Source organism: Geotrypetes seraphini, chromosome 2 (assembly GCF_902459505.1).
Source record: "Geotrypetes seraphini chromosome 2, aGeoSer1.1, whole genome shotgun sequence".
NCBI lineage: Eukaryota > Metazoa > Chordata > Amphibia > Gymnophiona > Dermophiidae > Geotrypetes > Geotrypetes seraphini.
Genome location: NC_047085.1, coordinates 10,500,691 through 10,523,993, shown reverse-complemented (window position 1 = coordinate 10,523,993; position 23,303 = coordinate 10,500,691). Strand labels below are relative to the sequence as shown.

Genomic DNA, 23,303 nt, shown 5'->3' with positions numbered 1-23,303 from the left:
TGGTTATTTCAGAAATATTTTTGATTATGTAGGGTAGATAGTCTGATCATATTTAAGATGTATTTAACAGTTTGTAAATGTGTGGTTAAGCGGGATATAAATATGGAAATGAAATTAAATTTCAAGAAACACTCTTAAGATAAATGTTTCCTATTTAGGATAAGTCTGCTCTGCAAACTAAGTCCACTTGTGCTTAAAAGTAAGTGAAGTACCTATGTGTAATCTAGGAAGTATGTCCCATCATAATGTATCCTGAATTTCAGTATAACCCCTTCGGGATCTTCAGTATATCAGAAGCAAAAAAAACACTACGTCCGGTGCAGAGAAAAAAAGCAAAATCATTTTCTCACAAATCGCCAGAATGTACTTGCTTCCTTCTGCCATTAGTGTCATATGTTAGTGGGATGGGGTTAATATCTGCTTCTAATGAAAATGATTTAACTCCTTATGTTTTCTTAATCTTTTCTTTCTAGTTCTTCCCTGTTAAGGGGAATGGACATTTTATAAAGGGTATTTGGCTTTTGTTTGTGTTTTCCCTCCCCTGGTTTTAAAAATTGTTTTCCTAGATTTGTGTTGTAAATCTTGATTAAAAACAAAATATTATGAGGCATAATGTGGCACAAGAGCTTGGAGTTAGGTGGCACAGGGCTTTATCCCTCTTTCTCTTCTTTCTAGTGTACCAATGGCCACTTGATGTGTGCCGGCTGCTTTATTCACCTCCTAGCAGATGCTCGGTTGAAGGAGGAGCAGGCCACATGCCCCAACTGTCGCTGTGAAATCAGCAAGAGCCTGTGCTGCAGGAATCTCGCAGTAGAAAAAGCTGTGAGCGAGCTGCCGTCCGAGTGTGGCTTCTGCATGAAGCAGTTTCCCCGTTCCCTGCTTGAGAGGCATAAGAAGGAGGAATGCCAGGACCGGTAAGTATATTCATGTACTACCTGTGGGGTTTGGGGTGGGGGGGCTTCTCCTTTTTCAATTATATTTGAGGCAAGATGACTGTTCAGTTCTTGTCTTCTTTATTGATTCTGTGTTATGTATCAGTTTTCTTAATCCCAATTGACTGTATTGGTTCTTTTGTTTAGCTGCTCACCCTTTAGGGATTAAGCGGTCTATAAAACCCTAAAATTCGTCTAATCTAGTTTCTTTATATCCAGAAAGTCAGTATCCCTTATATATTGAGGCTGTGAATTACTATTGCCTTTTTCTTTAAGAAGTTATATGAGTTGGGTGCCTTTTTCTTTAAGAAGTTATATGAGTTGGGTGCCTTTGAGTCTAATTTACAGAAAGTTAGTACAGCATAAATCAGAGTTGGAGGCCTTTGTTATCGGTTTCAACTAATTTTCATCAGTAAAAATTTTTGAGGAAAGGTTAAAATTGGTTTTGTCACCCTTATTTTAAAAACACTGCAATTGCAGGCCCCTGTCCCGAGTTCTGATGGCATGGCCTGCCTGACTGCTTCTTTCAGTGAGACTGGTAAGAGTTACTGAGGTTTAGGAGATGACTATAGAGGTAGAAACGATTAGTGGTAGCAGGTAATTCCTAAAAGATGGGCTTTGGTGTCAAACCTCGGGCCACAACACCTCAAAGAGTGTATCACCATTGTTGAAAGCAACCATCTCCTTGTGAGACTGAAGTGGATTTTACATTTCATTAATTAAAATTTATATCCAGTCTCTGTAGATAACAATATACAAACATGATAAAATACAGAATAAACATTTCAGGTAGCCAATCTATTCCCAGGAGAATTCATGTAGAAGCCTCATAAATTTTTGCTCCACCTCCCATTTCTGGGCTGCCTCCAGCTCCCCAGTTGTCTGTCTACATGCAAAATGGTAGGAGCTAGTCTCTTCTGCTAGTGTTTGTTTTTCCTTTCTTTTTTTTTCTATCCATTTGTGAGACTTTCAATGCTGCAGAGGCTCCCAGTTTTTAGACATCTCTGGTTGCAGGAGAGCTCAGACTTGAGATCAGAAGTCTATAGCTAAGGGGCAGACTCCTTGGCAGTGCACCCACTTAGCCAGCCTGCATTAACTGTTCGGGAGCTCAGGTTCTGTCCACAGTGAGCTTGAGCGCAGACTGAGTGACTCTGTGGTGGTTTTATCCAGGATTGGGGTTGACTCCATTTCCTCCTCCCAGCTCTGCACGTGAGGTCTGGTTGGGGTTGAGGACTTAGACTGGTCGTGGGGGTCTGAGAGGCAGTCCAAAGACAGGCAGATGTTCTTCCAGGAGGTTAATTGCAGCTTCAGTACAGGCAGCTCTCAGCACCCACATAAAACAGGAAATACAAGACTTGACAGCCTTAAAACTGAAATGGGGGGGGGGGGGATGCCTGTAAAATTTTGTTTTATTTTGGGATTCTGGGGCAACAGCCTGGGTCCCAAACTATTAAAACCACAAAAATTTGACCCCCCAGTGTCGCTCCCACGGGCTGTTTTTGGTGTTAGAATTGCTTCTGCTATGGTCATCTTGGATTTCCTGATTTGGAGATACAGTTCAGATTCGGTTAACTGACTCTCACACAACTGGCAAAATAATTGCCAGTGTAAAAAAGTCCCCTGCAGTGGCCTGAGTCGCAATGCCCTCCTTCTGTCAAGCCCCGAAGTGGCAGAAGCAGGTGGTGGTCCTGATTCTCTCTGGCTTGGAGGTAGGCTCCAAAGGGTGGTGGTGAACGGCACCCCCTCCGAAATGACGGAGGTGATTAGTGGAGTACCACAGGACTCAGTCTTGGGCCCAATCCTATTCAACATCTTTATAAGAGACTTGGCAGAAGGGCTTCGAGGTAAAATAACATTATTCGCCGATGACGCCAAACTGAGTAATGTAGTGGGCAAATGCACAACAGACGAAGATTCAGTGCCCGACAACATGATGCACAACCTACTCCTACTGGAGCGATGGTCTAGGACATGGCAACTCAACTTCAATGCCAAAAAATGCAAAGTTATGCACCTGGGCAGCCAGAATCCATGCAAGTCTTATACCCTTAATGGCGAGATCCTAGCAAAAACGGTAGCAGAACGAGACTTGGGGGTAATCGTCAGTGAGGACATGAAGTCTGCCAATCAAGTGGAGCAGGCTTCGTCCAAGGCAAGACAAATCATGGGCTGCATACGAAGGGGTTTCGTCAGTCGTAAGGCGGAAGTCATTATGCCATTGTATAGATCCATGGTGAGGCCCCACCTGGAATACTGTGTGCAATTCTGGAGGCCGCATTATCGCAAGGATGTGCTGAGACTGGAGTCGGTGTAAAGAATGGCCACCCGGATGGTCTCGGGACTCAAGGATCTACCATACGAAAAACGGCTTGACAAATTATAGCTATACTCGCTCGAGGAGCGCAGAGAGAGGGGGAACATGATCGAGACGTTCAAGTATCTTACGGGCCGCATCGAGGCGGAGGAAGATATCTTCTTTTTCAAGGGTCCCACGACTACAAGAGGGCATCCGTTGAAAATCAGGGGCGGGAAACTACAAGGTGACACCAGGAAATTCTTTTTCACTGAAAGAGTGGTTGATCGCTGGAATAGTCTTCCACTACAGGTGATTGAGGCCAGCAGCGTGCCTGATTTTAAGGCCAAATGGGATCGGCACATGGGATCTCTTCACAGGGCAAAGGTAGGGGAGGGACATTAAGGTGGGCAGACTAGATGGGCCGTGGGCCCTTATCTGCCGTCTGTTTCTATGTTTCTATATATAGGTAGAGAGAGGGTAGAGTTAGGGAGAGAGGGGGTAGAGAGAGAGAGGATATCTCTACTTCTACCCTCGAGGAATGGGCTGCGAAATGGCAAATGAGGATCAACGTGGATAAGTACAAGGTTAGAAACATAGAACATAGAAAGATGACGGCAGAAAAGGGCTACAGCCCATCAAGTCTGCCCACTCCACTGACCCACCCCATTAAGTCTGAGTGCTGAAGACTTAGTTCCTTAGCTCGAACCTCGTAGGGATTCCACGTGGATGTCCCATCTATTCTTAAAGTCTAGCATGCTGGTGACCCTGATCACCTGCACCGGAAGTTTGTTCCAATGATCCACCACCCTTTCTGTGAAGAAGTACTTCCTGGTGTCACCACTAAATTTCCCTCCTCTGAGTTTAAGCGGGTGCCCCCTTGTGACCGAGGTTCCCTTGGGAACGAATATGTCGTTTTCCACCTCGACACGACCTGTGACATATTTAAATGTCTCAATCATGTCACCCCTTTCCCTGCGCTCCTCTAGAGTATAGAGCTGCAATTTGCCCAGTCTTTCTTTGTATGAGAGACCCTTGAGTCTAAAGACCATTCTAGTGGCCATCCGCTGGACCAACTCGGCTCCAAGCACATCTTTACGGTAATGTGGCCTCCAGAATTGCACACAGTATTCCAGATGAGGTCTCACCATGGCTCTGTAAAGTGGCATTATGACTTCAGGTTTGCGGCTGACGAAGCTTCTCTTGATACATCCCATCATTTGCCTTGCCTTGGAAGAGGCCCTCTCTACTTGTTTGGCAGCCTTCATGTCTGCACTGATGATTACTCCCAAGTCTCGTTCTTCTGAAGTCCTAGTTAGTGCTGAAGTCCTAGGTTATGCATGTTGGTAACAAAAATCACATGCACAAATACAGGATGTCCGGTGCTATACTCGGAGAGAGCCCCCAGGAAGGAGATTTGGGAGTACTTGTAGACAAGTCAATGAAACCATCCGCGCAATGCGCGGCGGTGGCAAAAAGGGCAAACAGAATGCTAGGAATGATTAAGAAGTGGATCACAAACAGATTTGAAAAGGTTATCATGCCATTGTACCGGACCATGGTACACCCCCTCCTGGAATACTGCGTCTAACACTGGTCGCCATACATGAAAAAGGACATAGTACTACTCGAAAGGGTCCAGAGAAGAGCAACAAAAATTGTTAAGGGACTGAAGGAGTTGCTGTACAATGCGAGGCTAGAGAAACTGGGCCTCTTCTCCCTTGAAAAGAGAGGGGACTGAGAGGGGACATGATCGAAACATTCAAGATATTGAAGGGAATTGATTTAGTAGATAAAGAGAGATTATTCACCCTGTCCAAGGTGAAGAGAACGAGAGGGCACTCACTAAAGTTAGAAGGGAAAAGATTCCTTACAAACGTAAAGAAGTTCTTCTTCACCCAGAGAGTGGTAGAAATCTGGAATGCTCTTCCAGAGGCTGTTATAGGGAAAAGCACATTTCAGGGATTCAAGACAAGGTTGTATAAGTTCCTACTGGAACAGAGCATACACAAGTAAGGCTAGACTCAAATAGGGCACTGGTCTTTGACCTAAAGGCCGCGCTCGTGAGCGGACTGCTGGGCACGATGGACCACTGGTCTGACCCAGCAGCAGCAAATCTTATGTTCTTATGCTCTTACCTCTATCTTTACCCCTACCTCTCTTTCCCCTGGGGGAAGGAAAACAGGTGCTGGGCCCATGAGGTGGGTGGAGTGGAGTTGGAAGGAAGAGAGAGGTGCAGTACCAGACCCACACCTAGGCGCTGAAGGGAGGGGATAGAGGTGTTGGACCCATGGGAATAGAGAAAGGTGCAGGACTTGCAGGGAGGAAGAGAGAAGGAAAGAGAAAAGCTGAACCAAGGGGATAAAGGAAGAGAGTGAAATATTGAACATAGCGGAGGGAGGGAAGAAAGAGTGTAAGGGAGTAAAAGGGGAGAAGCTAGACACAGGGAGATGGTGGGCATGGATGGGAATGCTGCATCTGCATGGGGGTGGTATATGGACACAGGGCTAATGCTAGACATAGGAGGGTATATGGACACAGAAGATGGCTAAACATAGTTGAGAATAAGAACGCAAATGGAAGATGCTGGACACGGGGGGGGGGGGGCATAGGGATATAGAGGAGAGTTACTGTACACAGGAGGGGGGATCATAGAATGATGAGATGATAAAGGCAGGGAGATGGGCACAAGGGAAGTAATAGAAAGGGAAGTTTAGGAGACAGAGAAGGGAGATACTTGCTGAACATGGGGAAAAACATACACAGAGATGGAAGATGAATGTCAGGAGACCCTGGCAAGTGAGTTAAGAGTAGACAGACAGAAACTAGAGCCTGAGACCAATATGATGTGAAGAATAAAATGACCAGACAACAAAAGGTAAAAAGAGAAATTATTTTCTATTTTGTGATTAGAATACATCAATTCGAAATATGTATCCTCCTAGAGCTGATGTTAGACATAACATAGTAAATGACAGCCGATAAAGATCCGAATGGTCCATCCAGTCTGCCCAACCATACATGAGGGAAACCACTGCTTGAATTTGTTTCTTAAGAATGTAAGCATTGCTGTACTGGGATAGACCGAAGATCCATCAAGGCTGATATCTTGTTTCTAACAGTGGCCAATTCAGATCCCGAGTACCTGGCAAGATCCCCCTCCCAAAAAAAAACACACAAAAAAACCCCAACAACTCTGATTTTATGTTACTTTTCCCTGGAATAAGCAGTGGATTTTCTCAAATCCATATTAATTGACATGAACCTTTATTTGGCATTGTTGCTCAAAAGCAACATGTGTTCTATGGTTCTTATGGGACATATGCATCTCCAAATGCCTGTTACTTGGCACTGTTGCTCTTGTTCAACATCAAGGTATATAAAGCAGCTGTTTCACCATCTGCCAATTAAAGGGTTAAGGAACTTGGCCAAACCATTTTTAAAACCCTGCTTAGCTAACCACTTTTACCACATTCTGTTCTAAGAAATTCAAGAGTTTAATTACACATTGAAGAAATACTTTCTCAAGATTTGTTTTAAATTTACTCAATATGCTCCCTAGTCCTTTTATTTTTGGAAAGAGTAAACTAGTAATTCACATCTACTTGTCCACTCCACTTAGTATTTTATACACCGCTAATTTATCTCCATCAATCTCTTATGGTTTGTCTTTGCCTATCCCACAGAGTGATGCAGTGCAAGTATAAGCGGATTGGGTGCCCATGGCAGGGGCCTTACCATGAGCTGACTATACACGAGGCAGAGTGCGGTCACCCAACTAAGACCGGCAATGAGCTCATGGAGATCCTTGATGAGATGGACCAATCTCACAGAAAAGAGATGCAACTCTATAACAGCATCTTCAGCTTACTGAGCTTTGAGAAGATTGGCTACACAGGTAATAGATGGGGTGATATTGGGGAGGGGATGGTAGCCAGGGAGAGCAGGGCTGCCATTCAGTACAGCACATGAAATGATTGATAGTGACACATTTTCTTTCTGATGCTTTTTTCTTTCTGCTAAAGTTTTGGTCTTGCTTTTTTTCTCTGTATAACACAATCATCCTCTCTTTGGAGAGCAGATTAGCTCTGGCTGTAGCTGGTGTATGCCATCCTTTCCTGGTCACCTGAGACCACTGATTATTGGCAAGGAGGAGTTTTTCCATGTTTCTGGGGGAATCTGGAAGTGGGGGGTTTTGTTGTTGGTGTTTTTCCTGCTTGTATTTTTTTTTTTTTTGTTCTGTAACTTGGCTCAAAGGCAGCCCAGGGCTTTACACAACCGTACCTGGGGGAGGGGAGCTACATGTGACCATCACTTGCTTGACAGCAGGACATATGGAAGAAGCCATGCCGATGAAGGAATGGAGAAGGTAAGGATCAAGGAAGAAAGGGTAATATGAAATAATTTGTTTTCTTTGGTGCTATTACCTGGTTTCACAAGGGAAAAAGATGCAGTCTGCTCTCCTAGCAGGGGTTTAATATAATGAGTGACTGCAGGAAGATTTTAGGGGTGGCATGTACTGTTTCTCTCTGTCTCTTCCCCTCCCTCACAAAGACGGGTTTGAGTTTTTGTTGTTGCCAGTGACAGGTATTTACAACTCCTGCATGTTAATGGTTCTACCACACATGGTGAGCTCAGCAGAAAACATCAGGTACTTTTGCCACAGCATTTTGCTTTGTGTGGTTCCTAGGGGAGGGCAGGGAAGAAGGATGGTGGGAAGATTGTGACGTGCCAGTAAGTGAGGCCATACTGATTGGAGATGTCCCACACTCTAGCAAATGCAAAGGTTCCTGACAGTCGGCTTTCTGCTGTGTTCAATGACATTTGTTTTCACTGTCCAACTTCAGCCTCATAGGACACACCCACGAGTAATGGCATTTCGCTGTAAGTGGATCATATATTTAACGTGCTTGCTTTCACTTAGCATTTAAATTAATCTAAAGAGAGGCGTGATCTAGTAACATTGTGCTAATCCTGGCAGTTGCATGGAAGAGAGGGAATGAGGTTGGGGGGGAGGGAGAAGAATAAATGGAGTAACAACCATTTAATAACTATATGTTTCAAAGTCCTACCAGGTAAGTTTATGGATGCAGAGGATGGACGTCTATATTTCCTAAACAATTCTCTGCATAGTGCTGGTTATTAACTAATTTAGGCTGAGATTTAGGTCTCTGTCACTGCTGTAACCTGGGACATGAAGTGGTTTCTCTATTCCCTGCATACAGAGTATGGAACATATCTAACCCTGTCTGTTGGTCTTGAAGTTCACTTCATCTGAAAGTGTTTAGGAAGTGCCAAGCCTCAGAAGTTTTCTCGTCTCCAGAGTCCCTTCTCTTTTGTTTAGGAGCAGGAGATTCAAATAGCTCTTAGACACAGTGTCCTACTTAACTTTTGCTGGGAAGTTTTGAATTGCTGCTGTACAGGCCCATGTTTGAAGTTTATTCTATTGCACCTACCTCAGATTGGATTGGTTGTGGGGGGGGGGGGGGGGGAGAAAGAAATGATGATCACTATGTTGATCCACAGAAGAGTCAGTCAGTACATCTTTCTTGAGGTATTTTTAGCTGGTTCTCATAGGCTGAAGGAGAGCATAGTGAACACAGGGGTTGGTGTATGCAGTATGCGAGCTGCTGTTCTAAGGTGCTATTTACATCACCAGTCCCGTGGCTCTGGAAGGATGCTGGCAAAGGCCAAACCTCCAGTGTGAGCATTTCCAATCCATACCTTAATAAAGCTGTCTTGAGCTCCTGCTCCTTTGCACAGGTAACTTTTGGTGTCCTTCCCGATTCTTTCTTGCAGAGATTGAAGAATGCGTATCTCTATTTGGACTAAAGCACAAAAAAGTGAAAGTTGCTTGTCATCATGCCCTCTGCTGTGTGAGATGCATGCTGGGGTTTGTACAGGAGTGACTGGGATGCTCCACACACATTTGGGTGGAGAACAGGGTGGGGGAAAATTGATCAAGAAATGTACATTTTTGTGTGCATGAAGGGCTGTGAGGGTCATTTTGAGACTCAGTTTACAAACAAATCCATCTTTTCCCTCCCTATTTCTGCTAAAAGTTTGGTTCCTTGATTAATGCATATTTTTGAAATAATTTTATGATACAATTGAACTTGGATCAACAATACACAATGTTTGTGTTCTGCCTTCTTTCATGTATTAAAGGTGATATGTATCCTTATTGAAAAGCTAAAGGTCTGTATTATGTATGGTCTAAATATATTTTGCATATTGTTTCAGCCTTGCCTGCAGCAAAGTATATGCTGTGGGGATTTATTTACTTTGTTTCACAGCTGTGTATCCTTAATTCAGAATAAAGGAATCATTCTGATCTGAATTGTATCCTGTCTGTGTCTTATAATTCTCATGCTAATGCAAGTGTTTGCGCACAAGTGGTAGCATCCTGAGCTTATATGCAAATACCATAGTAATACCCTTTATCTTCCAAATCAACAAGCACTTGCATTTAGCTGTACATACAATCTCATATTGACTACCTTTCACATATGAGCATGCACACAAGAAATTCCAACTTCTCTGCTTTTACAATAGCCATCCTTAAGTCAGCTGTAATACTTGCATTCCTTGCCCCCACATCTTTCATTTCCTATAATGTACAAAGCATTAGTATAGTGCCTAGAACACCTCTCCTCTCAGTCTTCTATAGTGGGTAAAGAGGGAATTGATTTTCAGTAGATTTAGATAACTTTCTGTCAAGCTGAACACAGCTCCTTGCAGAAGGGTGTGAACTAATTTTCCAGGATTGTTGAAGTAGGGCAGTGCTCAAGATCTTCTTGGAAGTTTAAATTGAGCATCTCTATATAGACTAAAATCTCATCAGTTAATAGTTTAAAATGCTGCTGTTCTAATATATTAGAAAATGCCTTATTGTCATATTTCTGTTAGGTTAAGAACTCTACTTTTTAAACTATCCCAAATCATGGACTTGTGTCCAGTTTCACCCATAAGATCTTTTTCAGTTCCTCAGGTGTTGCACCAAGACCTGTCCCTGGGCCAGCACAGGTAATTTTGATCTAGCTAGGGAGAAGCAAGAAACCAACTGTATGAGACTAACTGCCTTTTGTCTTTCCCCCATTTCTTTTTTTTTTCTTTTTTCCTCCTTATTTGTGTTGCAGAGGTTCAGTTTCGTCCCTACAGAACAGATGACTTCATCACGCGACTATATTATGAGACACCTCGCTTCACTGTGCTAAACCAGACCTGGGTCCTCAAGGCCCGGGTGAACGATTCGGAGCGCAACCCCAACCTTTCGTGTAAGCGCACCCTCTCCTTCCAGCTCATTCTGAAAAGCAAGATCAACTCGCCCATGGAGTGCTCCTTCCTCCTACTCAAGGGGCCCTATGATGATGTGAAAATTCACCCAGTGATCTACCATTTCATATTCATCAATGAGAACAATGAGACAGACTATGTGCCCCTCCCTATCATAGACTCTGTAGAATGTAACAAACTTCTGGCAGCAAAGAACATCAACCTCCGGCTCTTTATATTCCAGACACAGAAATAGGCAAGCCTTGGAGTGCCTGGCATTCAGAACCACCACTGAACCATAGTTACCTCGGAAGGCTGCCTGAGCCACTCGTGAACTTGTTGGCATTGGAGATTTTCGTTATTTCCCCCGACCCTTGAAGGAGCAGATACCTGCACAGTAATACAGCTGCAGTTGCCCTTGGCCTCAGAAGTTCAGCTAGGCCTAGTTCCCCCATCCCTTTCTAAACAGAATCCTTGGAAGGATTGTCAGAAGTAGTGCTCTTTTTAGGAGCAGAGCAATGAAAGGGCCTTGGAGGATATCGCCGCAGTATTTCCATCACCATGAGAATATCACAAAACAACTCCTTGCATGACTGAGAGCACAGTCCTATATCTCTGTTCTATCTTTGCTTTTGGTAGAAGTTTGAGTGAATTTGTTATTTTATCTGAGAAAAAAAGAGCTCTGTGTCCCCTTATTCAATAACCAAAAAGAAATCAGTTGAGTTTGAACTCAGGAGAAATTAATCCTAATTTATCTTTGTCTGTTGATACTCTACCAATTACATTTTTGACTCAAATAAAAATGGGGAATTGGAATGCAAAAGAAACCTGCATGTTTGTTTGGGATTAACTTAAGAGGGAATGAGTTTGATTTTTCATGTACAGATAAGGTAATATTGGATAGAGATGTGACTCACGGAGGTCCCAACAGTATCAATAGTGTTTCACAGAGGTAGGCCGGTGGATTCCCACAAGCTTTCCTTCTCTGGCAAAGCCTCAAAATTTTGGACATGTAGATTTAGACACTGAATTGTGTGCACATCCAAGTTCTACATCTATTATACTATAGCTAGGGTACAACTTAAGCTGTCATTGTGGAGTGCTTTCTTTGTTCATGAATATTCCTAGCACTCAACTAAGACTGAATGCAGAACTCTGCTGATCCAGGGCAGTTTGGCAGTATGGGTTCATTGGGAAAGATTCTTATAGAGCCTGATAGCCCATGTTGTCCCAATAATAGCCCCTTTTCACATTTAACTCATTAGTATCTGCAATTTGACTGGCCTTTTTTTTTTCTTTGTACCTGAAGACATTGTTTCACCATAGCGTCTGCTGTTTTACTGGGAAATGTTCATGAACAGTTAGCAAGTCCAGGCACATGATTTGAAAATTGCAGCCTAGGCAGAGCTTATTATACTGGCTTAGCTATTGCTTTTCCCGCATGTTCTATACCTAGTGGTCATGGAAGCAGAACTCTTGAGCGCTCGTGCTTCCCTGAGTCCTCTGCTGCAGATGTAGTGGTTGCCTTGAATTATATGGGGCTGGCTGAGTGCTGCCTAAAATGGCATTGGTAAAACAATTAGTTTAGTTTTCTAAATCTATAGGCATCCTTTCTGTTGTGATTTGAAGTACAGCCAGAAGAAAAGGTGGCAAAACGGTCAAATCTTGCTGTGCATCCCCTGGCTTAAAAAATTACCATAAGTGTATTTGTGATATTTGGACTTAAAGCCTTTCCTATAGCTGTCCAGCAGAGGTTAAGCACGTATGTTGTTCCTCACATGGGTGGTAATTTGCTTTTATGAGCATTACTTTGGGCTACTTTTAGAATACTACTTATTGATTTGTCTTCATAAAACTTCTCCACAATTGCTGGTTTTCTGGGAACAATCTATTGAGCAAGTGCGACAGGGGTGAGGGAACTGCAGTGTGCAGAGCATAGGAAGGTTCAGATTTGACACCTACATATACCTTGTCTGTTCACTCGAGGTTTGGCCCATTTGCTGATAAACAGGGAAGGGACTTGACTGTATTGGTTGTGTAATACAAATGATTGCCTTGATCTCTCTGAGCACTGCAAGTGTTCTTCACTAGAAGAGCAATTTGCTGCTCTTTGTTGCAGATATAACAAAGCAAAAACATGTCCAGGTTTCTTACCCCCACGGCACACTTTCCCCCACTGATGCACCAGTTGTTATGTGTTGGTGCATTGGAATTACGGTCATCACGGTGTTGCTGAAATGACCAGGGTTTTGTTTTGTTTTATTGGGAGGGGGGAGGGTGTTACAGAAAGAAGAAGCGGTGATGCTTGGTGGTAGTCCTACACATCTTGTGGATGCACATCTTAACCTGGTGCAGAGTAGTTCATGTTTATAATCTGTCTCGAAAATAAATGAATATGATCAACCATGGTGACTTTATCTCCTTCCCTCTCAACCCCTCACTGGCTTCCCTTTGATTCCCTTTCTCATATGGTGTAGTGATGTTGGCGTCAATGTTTATTGCAGTATTAATGTCTGGCCCAGTACAATCGGCAGAACTACTAGGACCAGAAAGCAGTAAGATGGTAGATAGTTAAGGAGCCTAGGTCTAGACAAAAATGAGATGTCTAAGTTAACTTCATGGCATTACTTCTCATTAAGTCTGGCTGGCCTACTGCTGGTAGACCAAAACTATTGTCCAGGTTCAAGAGCAACTGAAGGAATATGGGCTTGGGATTTATTTCAGCCCTGCTAAAGATTGGGTATCGGTGGTGGTAAACTTTTACAAATATACTCTTTTAGCTGAAACTTGTGTTAAGAGTAAGAGATGTACAGAACCTGTATGCTTTCATGATTATCCTGTTAACGCTTATAGCACTACAGGAAGATGGTCTATATCAGTCGTGTTGTGGCTGAAGGCAGTGAAAGGTTCTGTATCATTCAAGCTAGTGGTAAATATTTGTTTTTTCCTGTACACCAAGCATATACAGTATTGTGACTTTTTTTTAATTTTTATTTTTTGAGGGGGGGAAGGGGGAAGAGAAGCTCAGCAGTCTCAGGGCCAGGGAAGAGGTGTAGCATGGAACTTCCCTTGACACATTGTCCCAGGAATTCTTTGTTATGGGCGGGTCTGTATTTGAGCCATTCTGGGAGCAACACCCTTTGGACAGAATAGTTATTAGCTGCATTTGGTGAATAGAATACCTATATCTCCAAATTGTGGAATTGGTTTGGTAGTCCAGAAGACATACTGGTCTTGGCTTTCCTTTATCCTGCCTTGGGCTGCTGGTGATAGTGTATCTGTCTGTACCTTGCTCTGTTTTACAAAGCCTTGGTTGATGAGCCCTGATGGAATTTGTGCAGTGGCTAAATGAGGTGTATTTAATTGATACTTTATCATGGTTGGAATGTAAGACTTAGTGGCATGCCCAGGAAAAATGGGACGGAGAGCAAATACAAATGGCAAAGATTTCTTGTGTATACTATTGACCTGTAATCCAGTGATTCTTGATTTTAGGCGCTCATAAATGACCCCCTCATGAGTGGTTATTATAGCAATTGCATTGCTCACCATATTGAGAGAAGAATCTTAATGATTGTTTAACCATCCTAGTTGATCATGGACATGAAGCCTGACTCCATTAGCCCTTTTAGTTGTTTGATATTCCTATGGGTTCTTTTACATGAATAAAATGACAGATTTATGGATGCAACTGTCTGGGTGCACATCACAGGGAAGGTAAATCCATCTTTGAAGATCTTGGTTGAGTTTGAGTACAAGGAAGTTGGGACCTACTGAGAGGTCACTTAATGTCAGGCTCCAGACTAGATTGCCCTTTTTTATAAGCAAAGTGGCTTTGAGAATGTTGTGAAAGATCTGCTATAACTGCTGTTTGAGTATAGAAGAAAGGCTACATATAGAGAGCAAGAGGAACTCTTAAAATGTTTCTTACCCTCTCTCTGCTCTTTAGATCTCAGCACTGGAGCAGCTAAAACAAGAGTCATTTTCCCAAGGTTCTTCTGCTGAAGGAATCTTGCTAAAACACCAAAGATTTTCACTGTCTTTGTCTGAAAGCTTTTGAACCAGTGAAAATTGGCCAGTGTTGGGATGTTGGCAACAGTACACTTTTGGACTATTTTTTTTCTGCATATGCAAAATGAGGTATTTCCCCTGGTTGGAGATTCATGGCCCCCAATCCACAAAGTGCAGCAAGCAGGACACACCAGAAGTCTTTATGTACGCCTTTAAAGAGTTGCTTGAGAGGTGAAGAGAATAATACATAGAAAAGGGGGTTTGAAGCTTGTTTAAGAAATTTTGTATACTTTCTTACTGAATAAATTACAAAATCTTGACACAAGATAGAAACCAGGAATTTAAGAGCCTAGAAGCCTGAAAACCCAAACATAATCATTTCTTAGATAAGTATAAGTTCACATTGATAACCATCCCTTTAATAAACCAACAGTCACCCACAAAGAGGAATGTTATAAAATTCTTACAAAAAGACTGTAACTTTGCTACTCAGTGCGAGAGAGAACTTGTTGCTCTTAGAGGAGCCCATAACATTAGAAGCCTATGTTTACCAAGATACTCTTCCTAAATCTATCCAACCCAGGTCCACAAGCACATTTCGTTGCTGTATTTGCAGACTGTCTTAGTAGTGTAGGACAATTATCATTCAAATAAAACAGTTTTATGCAGTAATTTGAATAAAAATCTTTCAGGGATTGGAAACCAATGCAATTGTCGTAGTAGAGGGTGAACAAGCTCACATCACGCCCTCTAATAGCTGGGCTGTGGTATTTTGAACAACTTGGAGATTTTTATATTTTGACAGTAAATCAATGCATGAAGCACTACAATAATGCAGAGTACTATTTAGTATTAATGACTGAACCACAATCCTAAAAAATGGCTTTAATGAACAATTTTTCTAAAGTTCCTTTAGTTAATGCCATGATATGCTCATTCACTAACCCCTTGGGCTTTTTGATTACGCATAATGTTCTAACACTTTTAACCCAAGGTATCAAATGACTTGGGTAGAGTTTGCAAATCCTCCTGACTGATGGCTCTCATTTCTAGACATGTAGATTTAGTGCAATCATTACCAAGCCACTCCTTCACCTCTTACAAACATAAATTCAGCCTTTCTTAGGGCTTGGTTTTGTCCTGATGTATTCAAGATGATATGACCAAATCTTTTAGTGCTTCAGTTCTGAGATCTGTTAATTTCTGTAGGACGGAGAATAGAAGTGGTAGCTAGTTTGTCGGTCTTGTGAATACTGGCATCTATCTGGGTGTTATAGTGTACTGGGAGAGTAATTATCAAGTTTCTTTGGGTGCTGATTTGCAATGACTCCATCCCTGAACCTCTTAATGGAACACTTCTGTATTTTTAACTTTATAACTGAGTTTATTATGGTATCTCCTTTGGAAATGTACCCTGAGAATGATATTCCATAGGACAGATTATTATGGATATGAGCTATCTGTGTGACCTAGGATTAAACATAGAATAATAGTAATGTACATGGGATGTCTGCTTGTTTCCATAACAGCATCAGCATAATCCATATTGTAGTTTTATTTGCCTTTAATTGACCTTCCCCAGATAACTTACAAGGTGTTTAACTTGCTGAAGGTAGAAAGGGGCATATATTTTACCATATAGTTATACTGCCAGCCAGTTTTAAGGATTTTCGTATTGCTGTTATCTAATTGCTTTGTGACCTCAGGAAAGGGGAAGCAAAATGAAGTTTACTCTGTAGGGCTATAATTTTGTCATAGTATCTCAAGAGACAAGCAAAAGTCATGGAAGAACACAAATAATTGGATATACAGTACCTTAAAATCATGATTTCCACAACTGTGACAAACATAGCCTTGAGAGAATCGGAGAAGTAGGGGCTAGCAGGGGATCCTACCCTATCCCGTACCATACCTAAGGGATCTAGTGCTCCTGAGCATCAAACAGCTTTGCTTTTGGGAGATGTACGTTTGACCGAAGAACTCAGTTAATTTGCACACATTAGTTATCCTGGGAGAAAGACTGAAGCATGGCTCTTCTTGACCTTCTTGTTGAACATAATCTAATGGGTGGTGGTAGCATTTTTTGTTTGTTTGTTTGTTTCAATCCCACACCTCTGCCCCTCTAACAGCGATGAAAGAATAGTCAAGACAAACATGGCACAGATAGTCCATCAAAGATTGCAAATGCACATTGTAAATGCAGTGTGGTACACTGATATATTTATTAAAATTAGCAAGTCCCCGCCCCTTTTGGTGCTTCTACTTTTACACGAAGTTCTCTTGAGACAGTGGTCAATTCCCACCTGCAGTGTTCTATAATTGTTCTAAATCACTGTAGTGACTGTATGAACAGTTGTGATCTCAGGAAACAAATTTGTGTATATGGGGTTTTGTTTTTTAAATAGAAATGTCACAGTGACTGGGATCTAGTGCTGGCTTAGGCAGCACCTTGCATTGCTAAACAAGAGAACAAATCTGATGACAGTAGATCCTTTAGAACCTCATGGAAGGCAAAATGAGCTACATTTATAGTAGGATAGAGGGCACAGGCTGGCTTAGCATAAACTTCTGGGTAGAAAGATGCAAAGACCATGGTTGCTCTGTTCACATTTCACGTCTGCACAGCCATCAGGTTAGCTTCTGCATTTGCTGTCTATGTTTAGGTCCTGCTTAATTAGCCTTTTCTTTTTTTCTTCCTATTTTGTGTCTATGGGGGAAAGTTTAATAAATTAGGTCCTTGGTATGTAGTATCAAGGACTAGATTTACATCATTTAGCACAAGTCTTTACACAATTGCCTTCCTGGGCTTCTTTGTCTAGTCTGATATTGGTCAGCTTGTCTGGTCATTCTGCTGCAAAGTTTCTTCATACCGTTTGCTATGTGCCTTGACAACTTCTGGTAAAGTGGTAGAAGGAACAATGGCATATTGTGTGGGGGGGTCTCTGAATCTCTGTTAATGGGATAGTCTATCACCAGTTGATTTAAGGGGCATCTGTAATAAAATGTTGTAATGAGCGCTACAGCTTTCAGCATTGCAACCTTTGTGAATCCAGAAATAAGCACCTCACCTATTCAAGAAGTGCATGATTTGCAATTCATTTAATTTGCACTGTTTGGGGAAGTCTAGTCAAACACAGCACTTGCTTACTTGTACACATTGGACCCCTCTTGGATTTTCCCCTGTCACCCACTTCCTGGTCTGTTTGTTTTTCCTCTCGTCAATAAATGAGGTTAGACTTTGCAATTCATGTAAGGTACATTCATTCCAGGGGTTCTCCCAGCAGCCATAGAACTCACTTGCCAGCAGACTAGATTAAAGCAATCATGGTAGATAACTCCTTGCTAAGTGTCTTCAAGTAATGTGGTATCTAAAGTGTCCAGTTTGACAATTCAGGAACAAGCGTTTTAAATGTGATATTTGTGTACCTGTAGATTGCAGGCTGCAGGTGGCTGTGGTCAGATCCTCTTCTCTTAGCGTTGAAGATGTATATTATAGTTGAAAGAAGATAAGTGAACCATTGCCGTTTTGGTTTTGCGATTTCCCACATAGTGCCTGTTGCCTTGAATTTGGTTAGGACAGGCACAGATGCAGCTTACTTCTTGGCTGCTGTCACATACACCCACTACCTCATTTCAAAAGACGGTTTCTTAAATGTGGATACCAGGTACGATGTGCTACCTGTGTTTCATATTCATGTTTAAGATGAGAATAGCCTCAAGTTCAGTAAGCGGTACTTTGTATGGATGTCATTTCAGAGAGTGTGAGACATAACAGAGCCTTATATGAAAGAACAGTTAAAGCACTTTTTTGGGCTAGGTTGTAAGAGCAGGACAGTTGAATACTATTTTCAAAGGGGCTTTGCCTTTAGGTGTAGAGGGAACCCAGTAAGTCCAAGTTGTTTTGTATGCAGCATCTAACATTGCCCTTTTTACAATGTGTGATGATATCAGGCAGTCCATGGCCATCTGGTTGCTTTCTTAAACTACTCATTTGTGCAAGAGATAGTTTAAAAAAAAAATCCTTTCAGGATTTTTTTTTGTTTTTGTTTTGTTACATCATAAAACTTTCCTTGTTTCTTCCTTTCATTTTGTCCTTATTTGCTCCCAGCACAATGTTATACAGGTCACTCGTAGCTGAGCCTTACCTGTCTCATTGAGAACAGCTTGACATAGAGATTGTAGCATGTTTTGGGTTTTTTTTTCTTGCCAGGACCACAGAGTGATCAGTTGCCAAATCTTTCCTGGTACTCTTCAGACTGTGGGTAATTTATTTATCTAGTGAATGTAGAATTAAAGAAAAAATATTAAACAAAATAAAAGCTGCCCTAATGGTTTGTTTGTTTGTTTTGAGTTTTTTTTTGTTTTTTTTGCAGACCTCAAAGTCTTCTTTGTAACTAAGCAGATTTTCTTTGTTTTTCTTTTGTTTTAGGTCTTTTCTCTAGAAGTGTTGTAACCATTAGACCTGCCACTGTTTTTAATGATGTTAGGAATGTTTCCTTTTGTTCTTTTTGTAATCTGCATTCTGTTCTTGGTAGTTCTGTATGTAACTGTAGTTAAAAAAAAAAGTTGCCAATCTATTCTGACTCTGTGTTCTTTCTTTGCTCACCAAGAGAGATCCGATTCTGAAACATTCCTTTAACCACAGCATTAGATGTGGATCTTGCTAAAATTTCGAGAACCTTACATAGTTAGTTATAGGATTATCATGATTTTAGGTACATGTTTTGTATTGTTTTTAAATGTTATGTTCTTATGATAGAGACTTAACATGCACCGGATGCAGACAGTCCATTGCCAAAACATGCTAGGCTTTTATCACATGGTAGGATCACGGTAGCACTTTTTTTCTTTAATCGAAGGTTGCTTTTAATACATTTCAATTGACTATTCAATCTTTGCTCATTACCAACCAAACTTAGCTATTAACAGGTCTATAATAAAAATGAGCTGACTTGTTGAATAAATAACAAAGGGCTAAGATGAGTTTGTTCCCAGTACTTGTACATCAGGCTGCCTTTAGTCTATATATGAAACACCATTCCTTCCAAACTGGAAACAAAAGGGGAAATTGTTTCCAGATCACGGAAAATGGCAGAGATACTACAGTGATTTCTGCACTTGCTCAGACAAGTGGGTCATGCAGGTGGTAAGCACATATAATAACCAATGAGTGGACATATACACACTAAAAGTAATGTGCTCAGAATTTAAATAAAGCTAAAAATAAATAAACCAGACTAAAGTAAACTGTTTCCATGCCTGCTTTAATTAGAATTTTAGTGAGATTAGTACCATATGATCCTGATAATTTACCACTATTGCTACTGCCACTGCAACAGCAGAGCAGATAAGTTTGTTAAATCAGACCACCTAGTAGAGAAGGATTGCTGTTATGGTGGAGTCAAAAAAAAAAAAAAAGGTGCTGCTATACATCATATCAAGATAGAGGGTCCATTCCATATGTATGGATGCTGCCAATATGCAGACAAGAATTATGCTGTCGCCATGCAGCATAAATGAATAAGGCTACCACCTTGTATAGAAGATGCTGCCAGCCAGTAGCAAGGGGTGCTGTGCTAGGATGCAGGAACAATGGATGCTGCTGGCCTGCAATCAAAAAGGAGGTAACGCTGTACAGCAAAGGAATGCTGTTTAACATTGCAAAAGGATGCTGCTACCAGGCCGTGTATAATGGAAGGCTAGGTTTTTACCTTTGATAATCTTTCGGTTAGTCCCTGTAGTATTCCGTACTCTAGGCCCTTCCTGCAATCTGGGAGTTGCAGAAAGCCAAACACTTTTCCGAACATGTGCTCCACCTTAGAGAGTGAGTTAGAGCTCCCTACAGATCAGTCCCAAAGCCAAGCAACCATACCTGCAAACATTCCATGACCAATATTTATTTATTTCAATTTTCTATACCGTTCTCCCAGGGGAGCTCAGAACGGTAAGGGGGCACAGGGGAACTTCCCCGGCAACAAACAATTTAAGATCAACTGTGCAAAATATAAAAAGTAATAAAAAGGCAAAATGCAACCCACAAAAGACATTGAGGAACAATGTAGAACTAACCTGCTATGTGCAACGAGCACCTACATGAAAAAGCCATTGGCAAGATGTATACTCGCAGAAAAGCAAACTGCCCCAGGATCTGTCGACTTGCTGGAAGATCCTGAAGCCTGTAAGAATAACCGAGGTAGAAAGAAAAGCAGGTAATTTCCAAAACAATGGAACTTGCACGGAGAGGGCGGGTCCTATGGAATCCTACAGGGATGAACAGAAAATTATTGAAAGTAAAAAACAAACTTCCATTCAGTTACATCCCTTCCACATTCCATACTCTAAGTGATGTACCAAAGCAATGACAGCGTATATGGCGGGGCAGAAGAGCCTGCCCACAACACTGAGGTCCCAAAAATGGCATTGGACAAAGAGGACTAAGTAGCTGCCCTGCAAATTTCAGTGTGACTGCCCACAAGACAGCAACTTGTCTAATTGAGTGGGTCTTAAGAGAATCTGGTGGCTGCCTATCACGGGTGATGGAATTGCAGCAATGGTCATATGAATCAACAGGCAATCCAGGCCTTAGAAGCCGGCCCACCTAGCCAAGTTGGAATAGTCAAGACAGAGAGATCATCAGACAGTGGAAAGCCATTAGTCTTCTCCAAATAGTGGAGCAAGACTCTCCTGACATCCAATTTACTGAAGAACTTATCCTTTTGCATTGAACTCATGAAGTGAAATTCAGGGAAACAAACCTCCTGGGAGACATGGAAATTGGAAACCACCTTCGATAGGAAAGAAGATATCCCAGAGAACCATCCCTGCTTTCATGATCTGTAGAAAGGGTTCACTGCATGAAAGAATCTGAAGCTCTGACACACACTATGCTGAGACAATGCTGACTAGAAAGACAAAGACAGACTTGATCGTCAAATCAGGAAGAGAAGCAACCTTCCATGACTCGAATGGGGCTTCCACAAGGCCCTGCAGAACGAGGTTAAGATGCCACTTAGGGAAAGAAAAATGCAAGAGAGTTTGCAAGCGAAGTGCCGCTCTCAGAAACCTGATCACATCAGGATGAGCAGTAAGCAAACTGGAACCCCTAAGCACTCGGAAGCACGAAAAGCCTGCTACCTGAACTTTAAGGGAGGCCAAATCCAAACCTACTAGAAGAAAAGACAGAACCACTGGAATGGAGCCCGGTCAGGCTCTATGTGGTCCTTAGCACACCACTGTTGGAAAGCCTTCCTGGCTTTGGCATAAGAAGCCAAAGTAGAGGGCTTCTCAAACTTCAAAAGTGTTAAAATGACTACATCAGAATAACCGCGCTCCATCAGGGCTGAGTGCTGAAGAGCCATGCTAGAAGACCAAAGTGCCATGAGTTCTCCATGGGCACAGGACCCTGACTGAGAAGGTCATGATGAAGAGGGAGCTTGAGCTTCTCATCCTGCTGAAGATGTATGAGATCCACGGAGGACAAAGCCAATCAGGAGCCATAGGATCACTAGGCCAGGATGCGATGCTATCCAGCAGATGAACTGACTGATCAGAGGCCACGGAGGGAACATACAAAGTAGGTCGTGAGCTGGCCAGAGCAGAACCAAGGCTTCCAAACTTAAACTTCTGTGCTCTGTACTTTGACTGAAGAAGCACCTAACCTACAAGGTCCTAACTGAAGCCATCAAGTCCAGCTGTGGCAGGCTGCAGTGCTGCACAATAAGATGGAACGCTCTTCGCGAGACGGACTAGGCTCCTAGGTTCAGGACTTGTCGACTGAGGATGTCTGGCCATATGGTTTTGACTCCGGTCATGTGCACGACAGATGGAAACGGAAGATGTAAACCGCCCAGCAAAACAGGCAAGCTGCCTGGCCCAAGGGAGCACTTCTAGTGCACCCTTGATATGCATACGCCACCACTGTGGCATCGGAGAACACTCACATCTCTTTCCCTGTTAGAGTGGACAGGAACATAAGATTTCCCATTGCTGGGTCAGACCAATGGTTCATCGTGCCCGGCAGTCTGCTCACGCAGCGGCCCTTAGGTCAAAGACCAGTGTCCTGTTTGAGTCTAACCTTACCTGCGTGTGTTCTGTTCCAGCAGGAACTTATCCAACCTTTTCTTGAATCTCTGAAGGGTACTTTCCTTTATAACAGCCTATGGAAGAGCGTTCCAGATTTCTACCACTCTGGGTGAAGAAGAACGTTCTTACGTTTGTACGGAATCTATTCCCTTTTAACTTTAGCGAGTGCCTTCTTGTTCTCTTCATCTTGGAGAGGGTGAACAATCTCTCTTTCTCTACTAAGTCAATTTCCTTCAATATCTTGAATGTTTCGATCATGTCCCCTCTGTCTCCTCTTTTCAAGGGAAAAGAGGCCCAGTTTTCCTAGCCTCGCATTGTACGGCAACTCTTCCAGTCCCTTAACCATTTTTGTCGCTGTTCTCCGGACCCTTTCGAGTAGTATTATGTCCTTTTTCATGTATGGCGACCAGTGTTGGACGCAGTATTCCAGGTGGGGGTGTACCATAGCCCGGTACAACGGCATGATAACCTTTTCAGATCTGTTTGTGATCCACTTCTTAATCATTCCTAGCATTCTGTTTGCCCTTTTTGCCGCCGCCACACTACGCAGATGGTTTCATTGACTTGTCTACAAGTACTCCCAAGTCTTTCCTGGGGGCTCTCCCCGAGTATAGCACCGGACATCCTGTATTCATGCATGTGATTTTTGTTACTGACATGCATCACCTTGCACTTATCCACGTTGAACCTCATTTGCCATTTTGCGGCCC

General features: G+C 42.4%; 1 protein-coding gene across 3 annotated transcripts in view; it reads left to right on the top strand.

Moving 5' to 3' along the window:
* CYHR1 (cysteine and histidine rich 1) overlaps positions 1 to 19,088 on the top strand; it is a 53,761-nt gene extending 34,673 nt beyond the window's left edge. For 2 of the 3 annotated variants that reach the window (XM_033935310.1, XM_033935311.1), the window contains 3 exons: positions 676 to 914; positions 6,912 to 7,123; positions 10,365 to 19,088. In XM_033935310.1, the coding sequence (XP_033791201.1) occupies positions 676 to 914; positions 6,912 to 7,123; positions 10,365 to 10,756 (843 nt within the window). In that variant the 3' untranslated portion in view covers positions 10,757 to 19,088. Of the gene's footprint in view, positions 1 to 675; positions 915 to 6,911; positions 7,124 to 10,208; positions 10,252 to 10,364 lie in introns of all 3 variants that reach the window. The other variant, XM_033935312.1, reaches the window with a different exon arrangement.
* Positions 19,089 to 23,303: the final 4,215 nt, after the last annotated feature.